Source organism: Polyergus mexicanus, unplaced genomic scaffold (genome assembly GCF_030449975.1).
Source record: "Polyergus mexicanus isolate NDT 795.1 unplaced genomic scaffold, iyPolMexi1.0 SCAF_21, whole genome shotgun sequence".
In the NCBI taxonomy this organism is placed as follows: Eukaryota; Metazoa; Arthropoda; class Insecta; order Hymenoptera; family Formicidae; genus Polyergus; species Polyergus mexicanus.
The window spans coordinates 4,329,469-4,343,360 of NW_027223341.1; the positions used below are offsets into that span (position 1 = coordinate 4,329,469).

The 13,892-nt window shown below is 30.1% G+C and overlaps 2 protein-coding genes across 3 annotated transcripts; both read left to right on the forward strand.

Annotated features, from left to right (window-relative positions):
- Nucleotides 1–327: 327 nt before the first annotated feature.
- Asf1 (histone chaperone asf1) lies at nt 328–3,007 on the forward strand. The gene is made up of 3 exons (XM_070312041.1): nt 328–916; nt 1,235–1,350; nt 1,451–3,007. Exons 1-3 carry the CDS (start codon nt 808–810, stop codon nt 1,823–1,825), a joined length of 600 nt encoding a protein of 199 aa, XP_070168142.1. The 5' UTR covers nt 328–807; the 3' UTR covers nt 1,826–3,007.
- A 2,332-nt stretch (nt 3,008–5,339) lies between these two features.
- Nucleotides 5,340–13,659, forward strand: LOC138942023 (putative E3 ubiquitin-protein ligase protein PFF1365c). Of its 2 annotated transcripts, XM_070312038.1 has the most exons (8): nt 5,340–5,587; nt 6,477–6,545; nt 8,359–8,522; nt 9,454–9,518; nt 9,734–9,838; nt 10,236–10,352; nt 12,611–12,800; nt 13,137–13,658. In XM_070312038.1, exons 2-8 carry the CDS (start codon nt 6,543–6,545, stop codon nt 13,369–13,371), a joined length of 879 nt encoding a protein of 292 aa, XP_070168139.1. In that variant the 5' UTR covers nt 5,340–5,587; nt 6,477–6,542; the 3' UTR covers nt 13,372–13,658. The 2 variants fall into 2 exon arrangements, with proteins under 2 accessions (XP_070168139.1, XP_070168140.1); XM_070312039.1 differs by lacking the exon at nt 6,477–6,545 and having other exon boundaries at nt 5,494–5,587; nt 13,137–13,659.
- Nucleotides 13,660–13,892: the final 233 nt, after the last annotated feature.

Sequence of the window (13,892 nt, forward strand, 5' to 3'; positions counted from 1 at the left end):
CCGGGTGGGGAATCGGAACACAAGGTTAACCGGACTTGGTGAAATTGGCCCTAAACCTGCTACATTCGAAAACGCTATGTATACTTTGCGCATGCGCACTATAATTATAAAATAAACTTATTTTACATGTAATTAAAAAATTTGTCAGTTCACAAACGTAACATTGGTATATGTGTAAATCACAAACGATTTCTTGTCGGTTACAATTATCATAAAATCAGTTACCATAAAATCTGTTTATTGCTAAAAAAGTGTCGGCTGACATCATGACTAAATTAAAATTGTTAATTACGAAAAATCTAATTTGTTACAAACATTAAAAACAGATTCACAATCAATCATAAACGATTTACAAACGAAATAGACTCAGAAAAGTTAAAAATAATCATATTTAATAATTTCTGCCGGCTAGTTTCATGTAGGTCAAGTTTCGCGATGCGACAATCCGAAAATGTACCCACCCGTTTATCGTCGTTCTATAAAAATCGAGCGCGAATTTCTCATCGCACGTCCCCAAAAGTGGTCGAGTTTCAATGACGAACAGTTGCTTTTTTTAGTGGTCGCGCGGGCATCTTCACCGGAAGCGGTTATTACGATTCGCTGTTTGCCGCCAAATCTATCCTGCGTGCTGCAATGGAGTTGTTTATCCGTCGATACCTGAATGCAGTAGCGTAAATAGCCGCGTCAAACGTTTTATACGTTTACGCTCTGCTTCATCTAGCTAATACGTTGGGATCAACCCCGGGGTGTTCGTTGGAATCGAACCTGTTGTTGATAAAAACATCTCAAGAATTCATCGGATACATCATGGCCAAAGTTCAACTGGCGAACGTCGCTGTTCTTGATAATCCCTCGCCGTTTCTGAACCCGTTCCAGTTCGAGGTCACATTCGAGTGCATCGAGGAGCTCAAAGAAGGTGCGAGTTCGAATAAACACGGTTTGCTGCCGAATAAACGCGATCTCCAAACGCGCTCATCCATTTTTAGGTTAATTTTACGATAATGATGTCATACACAACTTTTTTTTCAAGAGAAAAGCGAAACTGTTTCCTAGTATTACATAATATATTGGCTAATTGTGTGAAAACAATAACTTATTGCTGAAGAACGCGATAGATATGATGAAATGTAATAGAAGCTTCTATTGGTTAAACTTGTATGCTATGTATTCGTTTCGTCAATTTTTACACAGCGAGAACAACATACAATGTTAATTATGTTGATTTGTATTTCAGATTTGGAATGGAAAATGATATATGTAGGTAGTGCAGAATCAGAAGAATTTGATCAAGTTTTAGATACGATTTACGTTGGTCCAATTCCAGAAGGAAGACATATGTTTGTATTTCAGGTAAAGCATTGTAAATCAGCTTTATTATCATTATATCGTAACTTATTCCCAAATTCATAATTTTAATATTTTTTTATTAATATTTTATCCTATGTTTTAGGCTGATCCACCAGATGTCAGTAGGATTCCAGTCAATGATGCTTTAGGCGTAACTGTTGTATTGCTGACTTGTTCCTACAGGGGTCACGAATTTGTTCGAGTGGGTTACTTTATAAATAACGAGTATACGGATCCGGAACTCCGGGAAAATCCACCTCCACAGCCACAATTTGATAAAGTTCAAAGGAATATATTAGGAGACAAACCACGTGTCACTAGATTTAAAATCAACTGGGATGATTGTCAAACTGGAACGACGAATAATCTTCCCGAGGGTATGGAAACGCCAGCGTTAGAAGATACGTCGCAAGATGCACCCACATCCACATTAGGCTTTACAGAAAATACACAAAATGGTGGGATGGAAGTGATGTAAAAAACGATTTGCTGCTGATAAGAATAAGGATGAACTAGCATTAATACAGTAATTTAAACGATAAAGTAGTACCTGGAAAAAAAGATGGAGGTACACACTCCATATATATATTTAGATAATTTTAAAAATCGCGCAAATATTTTTTCATATGATTATCGATGTTTTCCTTCAATAAGAGATTCAACAAGTTTATATATTTCGAAAAAAATACTATGTGTTGGTAATATGATAATCTTAAACCAGAACAAAAGAGTAAATTAATTGTTTGTAGAATGGTTAGTATCTCATGTTTCTCTCAATGAAATAATGGTACTGGATTACGAGTTATTGTCTTCTTAACATGGCGTAATTTCTGCAAAAAATTTACTATTAATTAAATAGTACTTGTATTAAACATCATCTGCAAACAAATTAAAGATAATAAATGATTAATTGTGAATCATTTTACAGTAATGCAATGGAATATTCGACAATGCTCTGTAATGCAATATTGTTTTAAAATTACTGTGTTTCGGTAGCCTATACTTTAAAGCTTGAAGCTAAAACATATGTTGAATAGTTTAAGTATTATATTATTATTGCTTATTATAACGTCACGTTGCATGTAGATCATAAGGCAGTTTCCATTTTTTATTAGTGTATATACATAAATACTAAGATAAAAAAATATATATTATGTTTTTTACTTGAAAAAATAAGACACATAGTTTTTCTTCACAATTTTCTTCCGACTGTAAATCCTTAATGTTTTATTCGGTCCAGAATTATCTGCATTTTTATATGTAACAAAGATTTCATCACCGTCGATTCAATTAATAGAATTTTTTTGATATAAAATATTACAAAGCGCGCGCTTTCCATTTATACTTACCATTTATTACCTTATATCATATATTATTTAATAAATTGCAAAATAAAATAAAATTATCTATTAGATCGATTACGAAGCTTGTAAGTAGACGATGTGCATACACATATTGCACATATTTCCAATGCGCATGCGTTACCGGTGCGACGACATTTTGTCGCACATAAATATTGTATATAAGTCTTTAGAACCAATATATATTTGTTATAAAATTTTTACCATTTAATTTTTCTACTTACAAAAAAATATGGAGTATACCAGGTACATCTTTTAGAATTATTATTTCATTTAATTATCGAGATAATATAATGTTAAACATTAATAGACGTATATATACATATATGATTTAGTTTCTTTAAAATATTATATATAAAGAAAAATTTATTTTACATATACGACTATAGAGAAAGTTACCTTTAATGTATCTGGTCGTCAAAATCATATAATATATCATATATAATATCACTAAGTATATTGTACGAATATTATAAGGGCGCTATAGACAGCTATATATATTTCTATTCATGCAGTAAATCATCCCAAGAAAAGTTTTCTAAAAAGGATCTCAAATTGAATCTTTTCCATTGTTGTATTGTTTAGCTAATTTTCTCTCTCTCCACCCTCTCTCTTCCTCTCCTTCTTTTACTCCCACTCCTCCCTCTCTTTCTATTAACGTAAAATTCGTATATATTTTTTATGTATATTCATTGGATGTTTTCCAGCAAGGTATACAGACACAGTGTAACATACAGTATCACACAATTGGCTATCAAATACAGAATTTTAAATTTCTTCATTTGACGACCAATCATCATGTGTATTGTGTATTACCCCAGACAGCACAAGGATGTCCTTAGGACGTCCAAAAGGCATCCAGGACATACATGCAGGATATCCTCAGGATATCCCATTTTAATCCTTGGATCTCCTCTGGATGTCCTGAGGAAGAGTAAATGATAGCCGTATATTAACCTCTGGAGAATCCAGGGAGATCCTGTGGAACATCCTAAGGATTTTTATAGGATATGTTAGGGATATTTTTTGTATGTTTCAAAAAAAGAGCAAATTTTAAAATTTAAATATAAATTAAAATTATGTTTTGTTATTTACTGCTAATACTAAAAATCTAATATTAAAAATAGTTCACGTTCTTTAATATTTGAGGTTTTCGTGCTGTATATGAATATTTTAGGTTTGGCTTCCGGATTTGAGTCGTGTAATATTTTCTAAACAATCCAATATCTGAATTCCCTATGTTGAGATTGCATCAGAAATTGAACTGATAGAAAATAATTACATTTATAATTTCCTGTCAGTTGCTCTTTGCAAGCTTTATATAATTCTCATGACCAAATCTCATATACAAGTTCGCGCGTCGCATAGCGGTAAACAAACGAACTAGCGATTGAATACTATTTTTTGTAAAGTTTTTGGAATATTGCGGACAATAACATTTCTCATAAAATATTAAATAAATAATAATTTCGGATATATGAAAATGTGCGCATCAAATTCAATTATTAATATAAAGCGAAATTAATGTTAACAATTAATTGCACATGTATATATCCTCTGGAAATCCAAAAGACATCCAATATAATAGACAGGGCAGATCCTGTCCAGATATCCTACGGACATCCAGGGGTTATCCACTGGACATTTATAGGACATTAATACTTATTATAATACTTAAGATTTCTAAATTATATTAAATAGCCGACACAACTAAAAATAATTATGTATGCATATTAAATTTTTATAAATATATTTATAATAATATCTTAAAACATCCTACAAATGTCCTGAACCGTCCTGGACATATTCAGGATGATCCTGAGGATGTTTTGTGCTGTTTGGGTAAGTATTTATATATTTTTCATATTGATATATCTCTTTTATTTTTTGATATACCATATATAATAATGCTACTGATCGCATTTAGTATTTTAGACGTTATTAGTTATTCAAATAATCGGAATAGCATATACAATTATTAAACAATAAGAATTAAAATAATTTCTCGTAGCAAGAATTATTTAACTTCGGATCGCTTATCTATTACGCTGTGTACGGGCTCGCAATTCATAGAAAGAAATCTTATCTTTTTAACTCTGCGCTAATACGTGTTACGCTTCCTGCAAAATAAAAGAGACGAGTTATATATACAAGTATACAATAAAATTAATGTGTAATCGAGTATTGAAGATGTGTGAAAAAAAAAGAAAAATGAAAAATCGGACAAAATTGCATAGTAAACGCAAACGAAAGAAAAATATAAGACCCGACTAATTTACTTGGCAAACACAAAATACGCCTTGCGCAGCGCGATCTGAGAATAATTCTTGCTTCGTTAAATAAATCATTAATTTATATTATTAGTGCGATTGCTTGTTTAATAAAATAATTATCTTTTTCCGTTTTATAAATTTATATTCGATATATATTCGTGTAGTTTTAATTTCTACATTTTTATATGTGTGTGTGTAAATTTACATAATTAATTTATATTTTATATAGACTTGTTCTATTGTGAGATTAATGGACCATTTTAATGTGCGGCCCTGCCAAGTCCACAGGTCCACACATCGAAGTCAGCGAACCCCACCATCAACATCGAATTGTGATGATGCGTGGTCTCTCCGGAGCATGCACGAACATGTTCAGTATAGCTCAAATCTCCGACATATACGGGACACGGAAACCAGGTGAATATCGCTTCACGACATAAGTGCAACGCGTGTAATTGGAAGCGGTCGATCGAATGATTTTACCAATAGCGTGGACGATTAATTCGATTGGCTTCAGATTCTTTAATCACTCGTGTTATAGTGACAATTCTGCTGCGGTGTGTACCGCAGCGAATATATTTGCATTTCTGTATTATTGTCGAAATGGTGAGTACTTTTTATGTCATAAATATACAATGCAGTTATTTTAAACACGATGCAATCCATGTGAATCGATAAAATAAGAGATCTGTCAGAGGTCCATTAAAGACAAATTTATGGTGTGAAATAATCGAAACGAAATAAGCTAAATTTAACATATATATACATCGATCGTAACATCATTTTAGCAACCCCTTTAGTCATTGCAATTTTGCACGATCGTTCTTGACATGTATAAGAAGATCGAAACCGCTATGATCTAGCATAAGATAAATTGCGAATAGAGGGGAAATGAAAAAAATAATATGAATGCATCGTGTAATAACGGATTATATCATTTGGAGCGGTTTTTTCGCTCCGAGATTGATCCTCGCGATCAACAAAATTCACAAAGAGTCATAAGGACAAACGAGACAAATAGCGCGTGCGCAGAAATTATCTTGAACATATTCGATCATTCGAGAACGAAAGGATTTCGAATGCAAGTATATATATGCATATGAGCCGTATTAAATATACAATGATTGAATACGTTATTATATGCATGATGTACATACTTGTTTTTTTCACTAATAATCGATAAATATAAACAGGAACCGACACGGCTAATCTTTCGTGATTATTAATTAAATGAACCGAGTATTGTATACACAATTCAAATTAGACGATTCTAAATTAGCGGTACTGTCTCTTTTGAGAGTATGGTCCTACTTTTTTAAGGTAGACAAATAAAGAAACTTTATATAAAAGGAAAATTAATTGTAAGAAAACGATTTATGTTCAAATTGCGATTTTCGGAATTGATGACTGTATAAAATTAGCTTGAAGGTTAACATTTTACTTATATAAATTTTATTTTCTCTTAACATCTCTCTCTTTCTCTCTTTCTCATTAGATGCCCGTGAGGAAATCATTCGAGGTGGCGTAAATTCAACAAGTCCGAATTTTTCTTCAATGATGCATGGTACATACAACACCAAAAGAGATGAATTTTATTTCTATTTATGACATTTCACGGGATGGCGGATTACCGCCATTTCATGTGATATGTTTTTCTGTATCTGTATAGTACCGAATATTTACGAATACTCGTCAGGATTGTGTACTGACATCAATTTTTATTATATATAATGTAGAAAGAGATACGGCAAATCTCGTTATACCAGATTTATATAATCCAGTCTGCTTAATGTAACGGGATCTTAATCACCTAATGATTTTTTGACGAGTTCAAGGAAACGAAATATCATCTTTCTAACAATAAGATTCGCCTTAGCAACCATCAAAATTCGGAAACTGCGTGCGCATGTAAGATTTATTCTTCGTAAAAGCTAAACTCGCAATGATTTATACATTTGTATTTTATATATATTATGAGAAAAGTATTTTATAATTATTGAAAACAGTAGAAAATTTTTTTTAGGAATAAGAGAGAGAAAGAGTGTATATAACATATAGATTTTTTATTAGTTATTCCGTTTTTCCAAAAAGTTTGCGTATTGCGTTTGCATTACTTTGCATTCTTATAATAATGATAAAGAAACGATCTAGAACACTTTCTAAATCGAGGTAGAAGATCGTTTTCCGGAATAAAAGAATTGAGAAGAGAGTAATTTATCAGATTACACGAAAAAGAATGTCGCCACTTCTCGGAGGATTTCATCATCTTTCAAGGACGAAGAAAAATCGACAAAAATGCTAAAAAAAGAGATGCGAGAAAAGAATCTTCGACCCTTAATCTCAAATGAAACAATAGACACGTGGCTTAATTATGCTACATTTCTCGATATCATTCCATCGCATCGGCCGGATGTGGTGGAATGTTGACAAAAATATGCGTGCTTTTGGAATGCAGTACATTGTGACGTTTCCTGTTTGTGGCGAAAATCGGCTAGATCGGAAAAAAAATAGAATCGTGTTGCGTAAAAATTAATGAAGGAAGAAAACGAGAGCGATCCGCGATCGATGTATCAAGTATGGAAAAAGGGAGGCTGGAGCAGCTCGTTTATAACACTATTTCGTGCGAATAGCATGAGTCATCACCTGTTTTCTCGGCCTTTCCTCCTCGGAGTCAGGAATCTCCGATTTGCGCTCCGAGTTGCGCACGCATGCAGGAGCGGACAAGTGTTTCGAAATGGTGTATGTGGTGTGTGTGCGCACGCGCGCGCATGCGTCGTGCATTTGTTACGGACGATAATGAGTCAGACATCCTTGTCTTTAGTAGATGTAATACTTTATAAAGTAGATTGATCTTATATTAAAAATTTAGGTGAAATTATATTCGCTATTCTTTCGAGCAATTTGAAAGTGCCGTATCTTTGTCTATTACTTAGGGATTCTCTCTGCAGCAAGTGCCTGTATGTTCAGGTACAGAAAAAAGCCTTTTTTATATTCTTAGAATACATCCCTAAAATAGATGTTTGCTTGTACCCGGTCTTTGTTATAATCATGATTCAATTTATTTAAATACAAGACCTCCGTGAATTCTACTTTCATAGGCTTGTAAATGACAGCAGAGATAGATAAAATTGATACTATCAAGATCTGAAAATAATTAACTAAATATTTTGTTAATTTTACTGATAAATAATTATGTTAAAAAATGGATATTACATTTTATAAGTTTAATATTTGCTTTTACTTGAATCACCAAAAATTTTTCTGCCTTTTTTTCATTGTCGTATGGAACTAACAACCGAAAATAACAAAATGCAGAAAAAAATATAAAATAATTATTTTCTTATATTTTTCTCTTAAATGCAATAACATCTTTGCAGGGTTGGAACGGTGAAGTGTGTAAGAATGACAACGACTGTCCTGTCGAACAATTTTGTTATATCTCTAAACGATGTGTGGATTATTTGGATTGTAGCAGATATAATCGCGTGAAAGGCCAGATAGCTGCACAGGAGCCATTGCAATGTGGTCCATGCATGAAAGGGTAAGAAAGTAATATGTATCAAATAACATACAAGTATTCACTCTCTTCTTATATTTTGCTCTCTTGCTATCTATCTATGATACATGAATGATAAAAATCATCTATTTAGTTATCGTTAATCCGTTTATCAGCGCTTGTACAGACTTTTTGATTGCACCGACATTATACATATGTTACAAATAAATTATACTATATAATGCAATACTGACGATGAGATATAATACAATCTTTCGCACTAAACGTGCAATTTAATTAATTTTTTGTATCCAGGAGTATATTGAAGCAAATAAAATTTAACTTTGTATTCAGCATTTCTTTCTATTAGTGTGTTTTAAACGCTAATGTGTTTGAATACTTTAAAAATACCAATAATCTTTAAATAAATTGCATCATTTTTTTGTTTATTATATGATGGAAAAGATTTTTCAAATAATGCTATCTTAATTTACAAAAAAAAAAAACATCATTACTTTACCCAAAACAAAGTTTCATCAAGATACAAAGGATTGACAATATAATAACAATATATATGATTAATCAATAATCGCAATATTTTTATATTATTTTTTTTATTATAATATATAAGAGAATTTTCGTCTATAAAAAAAGAAATTTTATACACACACACACACAATATAAACTTTATATATATATTATACAACGTCTTTCGGTAATTTAGAATTGATGAATGATAAATGTATTAATATAAAAATTTCACTTTAATCAACTGGATCGCAGATAATAAAAATGTCCAATTAGAATGATATATCCGTATAATTGTAATTATTAAAGTCGGCGGCGAACATATGAAACGTATTATGTAAATAACAAAAAATAATAGAGTATCCACTTGATATGTATATGTGCAACATAAAAAAATTGTCTCTTGTCTTTTTTATAGACTTGTCTATAAAATTATCTTGATTTATAGATACATATCTGAAATTCTCGCCACTGGCCAAGAGACGCCATCATGTAAATATATAGAGAATTTAGGTAAGTGATCCTGTTACTCCTGGATTTCGTTAAACAAATGGAAAATAATTGTTCATGTGGTCCATTATTAATTTTCGTTTGTTATTCTTCTGCATCAAAGTGAAAAATCAATATAAGATATTTATATATTCACATATTTATATATCCACACTTAAGTATATTACATAATTTTTTGCTTTTCCTCTAATCATTCAATATATTTATTTTATTTGCAGCTGGATCTGATATTACGCACAAGCAATTAATTATAATTATAGTGGCCATTGTGATAGCAATTGTTCTCATTGCAGTTTTATTCTGCTATAAGTTTTACAAACGCCGTAAGTTTTTAATCAGATGTAACTTTTTTTAATTCTATAAGTTATATTTTGTTATGTTCTTTTTTCTATTTTATAAACATTGGACACTATACATATATATGTAATGTATAAAGTTAAAATTTGTTATATCTATGTAGAAGAGAGTATTGCATTTTATTATTAATAAAGGTGACACAAATCTGGCTATCTTTATAATTTCATTTTTATAATAAACTTACATAATAAAAACAGACTATACTATGAGAAAAAAAAGAATGTGAAATTACACTTATCATTAATATAACTGTGTAATATTTTTTATAATGTATATATATATATATATATATATATATATATATAATTCAACATTAAACCACAATAAAGAATTTAAATATTGGAAATATGTTTTTTTAAACAGGCTGCGCACATCAAATTCGCGAATCTAGATCGAATAATGCACATGATATAGCATTAGAAGTAGCACCAGATAATTCTAATGCAATAGCAGTCGCCAGTGCTCCACCAGAAGAGGAAAGTAAGTATATTTACACACACATATGCACAATTCGTGTCTATATATAAATATATACAAATTGTATATGTGTGTATTTTCAAGTTGCTTATGGTGAGAAAAATTTTATATTGCATTGTTTCAGTATATAGAATATTTCTTTTTGACCGGTTCTATCCCAGAATTTTGATTGAATAATTAGAGACAAAGATTGATACCAAAGTGATTGTTTTAAATTTAACATTGTAATATTCTGCAACCTGCCATTTATGAAATATTCTAATAGTAAAACATTCCATGCAAGATCTGATAAGAATCTTTGAATTATTCTTAACAAATCCAGCATCGAGTACAGCTCCTGTTATTTGCAAGTGAAAATAATATTTATAAGAACAAAGATAAAAAAAAAACAATCGATAATATAGCTTTATTACCACTATAACAGATTAGCATATTTCACAAAACATTGAATTGTTTCAAATTAGCTTTGTTTTAAGAAATTGTACTTATCATTTTATATTTCGATATTGTTTTACATGCTATACATAAGAATAAAAACGATCAATGATTGAATGTTGATTGAATTTGTATGATAGAAAACTTTGCTTTTTCATGACTGTTTAATTAATGAAATTTCAGAAAGGATTGGTGTTTTTAAGATATAATGCATACGACATATTTTATGGGAAATACATATTTTTTTCAAATTTGCAACGTCTATACAAACTAATAAATTAATTAGTTAATATTACAAAAATAATTTTCACTTTCTAACGCACGCCTTTTATAATATTTTATATACACACGATAATGCAAAGAGTAATCAATTAAAAGTATATATTAACGAAAAAATATTAATTATTCTTACAGTACATTGATGATTTATCTATGTATTTGAACGCTAAAATGAAAGTAGATTCAAAATGTGGTAATTCTTCGGCAAAGAAAATTACACATTATAATTATTTATACAGGGTGTATCTAAAATGATGCACTAAACTTTAGGAGTATATTCTAGAGATCAAAATAAGACTTTTTTCCTATGAACATGGGTCCGCAAATGAACCCTCCTCCGAGCTAGAGGCCTCTAAAGTTTGGGGAAAAAATTAAAAATTAGCTGTATTTCAGAAAAAAAAATGGCAAATGATTGAAATTTGGTATAGCCCAGTAAATTATGAAATAAAATAAGCCACTAAAATGAAAAAAACATATATTATATTATGAAAATATTAATTTGCCAAGCTCGGAGGGGATTCATTTGCGGACCCATGTTCATAAGAAAAAAAAGTCTTATTTTGGCTCCTAGAATACGCTCCTAAAGTTTAGTGCATTATTTCAGATATACCCTGTATACAGGGTGGTCCTCGTAACGGTCGCCACGATTTTTAAGGCACTTACAATAATCTGACATAAAAAAGTTTCAAACAAAAATTGTGTGGCTTCAAGGGGGCCATAAGATGGTGACAATGATTTGACCTTGGAAAATTATTTGAAGGTCATGTGAAGGTCAACTTTAAAATCTTAAATGGAAACCCCCATTTTTTATTTAGTATTCTTGTAGCTGATATCAAGAGCTTTCCAAAACACTATAACAAAGTATTTTTTATTAAGTACTTTTTGAGTTATTTTATATTTTAATCTGACATATTTTGATATAAAAAATAAAATGTTTTGTAAAATATTCAGTTTTCGATAATTTTACCGTAATACTTCTATGTACAGAATAATAAGACAAATTAATTAGTGCCAAAAAAAAACAAATAATTATTAAAAAAATACATTGTAAATAATTTTCTTAAAAACAATTTTTTTTTTATACTAATTGATTTGTCTCATTATTCTGTACATAGAATTATTACGGTAAGATTATCAAAAACTAAATATTTTACGAGATATTTAATTTTTTATATCAAAATATGTCAGACTAAAATATAAAATAACTCAAAAAGTACTTAATAAAAAAATACTTTATTATAGTGTTTTGGAAAGCTCTCGATGTCAGTTACAAGAATACTAAATAAAAAATGGAGGTTTCCATTTAAGATTTTAAAGTTGACCTTCACATGACCTTCAAATGATTTTCCAAGGTCAAATCATTGTCCCCATCTTATGGCCCCCTTGAAGCCACACAACTTTTGTTTGAAACTTTTTTATGTCAGATTATTGTGAGTGCCTTAAAAATCGTGGCGACCGTTACGAGGACCACCCTATATATTTATCAATAATAGTGTGATAATATGTGATAATTTTGCAATAAACAATTTGTAAATATTTGCTTCCAGGGCCATTCATTGGATTTGGTGAAAAAAAATGTTGCATACCGGATAACAATAATAAAAGAATCATAGAAACTAATGAATATCAAACCACTGTTCCGTACACTATTCAGTACAGGCGTATAGACGCCTATGCATCTACAAATAATAATTCCATTACCAATGATTCCAATTCTAATAATAATCTCTTTTCTAGGTAAGTAGTAAATCAATTCGTTGTTTATATCTTTATAGCTGATATGATCGATATTAGATCGATTTTATCGCTCATTTTCCTCGCCCTTATTTTTGTTAATTCTCTAAAGCCCGTATCAGACTATGCATTGAAGATTGAAGATTAAAGATTGGAATTTGACTAATCAAAACAAAAGAAACTATAATTTCTTTGATTGGTCAAATTTCAATCTTGAATCTTGAATCTCAATCTTCAATGTGTAGTCTGATAGTGGCTTAAAAATTATGTAAAATTTGTATAAATAGATTTATACAGTTTAACATATTATCTGATAAATTGTAAAACATTACGTTACAGAGAAGTTACAGTTATTGAAGTACGGGAAGATCAGAGTGATAGGAATATAGAGACATCACAAACCAATCTATCTGATCATAATGACAATCTGTCTAATCATAATGATGATGATGGTGACACTATAGATTCTGCCTCTGAACCCAACAACAAAGGCGATAAGAAAAAATCAAGTCTAATCATTAATCAAATGGTCCAGCAAAATATCACGATAAACCTGAATGGAGAGGAATATTAATAATCATAATCTTTATCAATGTTGACATCATAATGTTATAATCAGCTAATAGTATATTTATACATATCACACACACATATACATAGTATCTTTGTGTACTATAATAATCCGTGATATACAGTTATAGATTAACTAATGTATTAGAGGTTAGATATATATTCTTAATATATAGAATTATGTTATATAAATCACCTTTAAAAAAAAAATTACGTTGCACTTTTTCAGATTGAAAAGGTGATTTATCATAACTTTAAGTAATAAAACATCTAACTCTTCATACATCTTACAACAATCTCTTACACATACTCAATTGTATATGTAACAAAAATTTTTACATTATCAATAAGAAAACTTATGCATTTTATAATAAAAATTTTGTTACATTTCTAAATGTTTCTATAATTTATTATATATTTTTCCTCTTGTTCTCTTTCATATAGTTTAATATATTGCTTGCTCACTTTTTTTAATTTACGTTTAAAATAAATAAATGTAGATACATTGGATATAGATCAATTTCC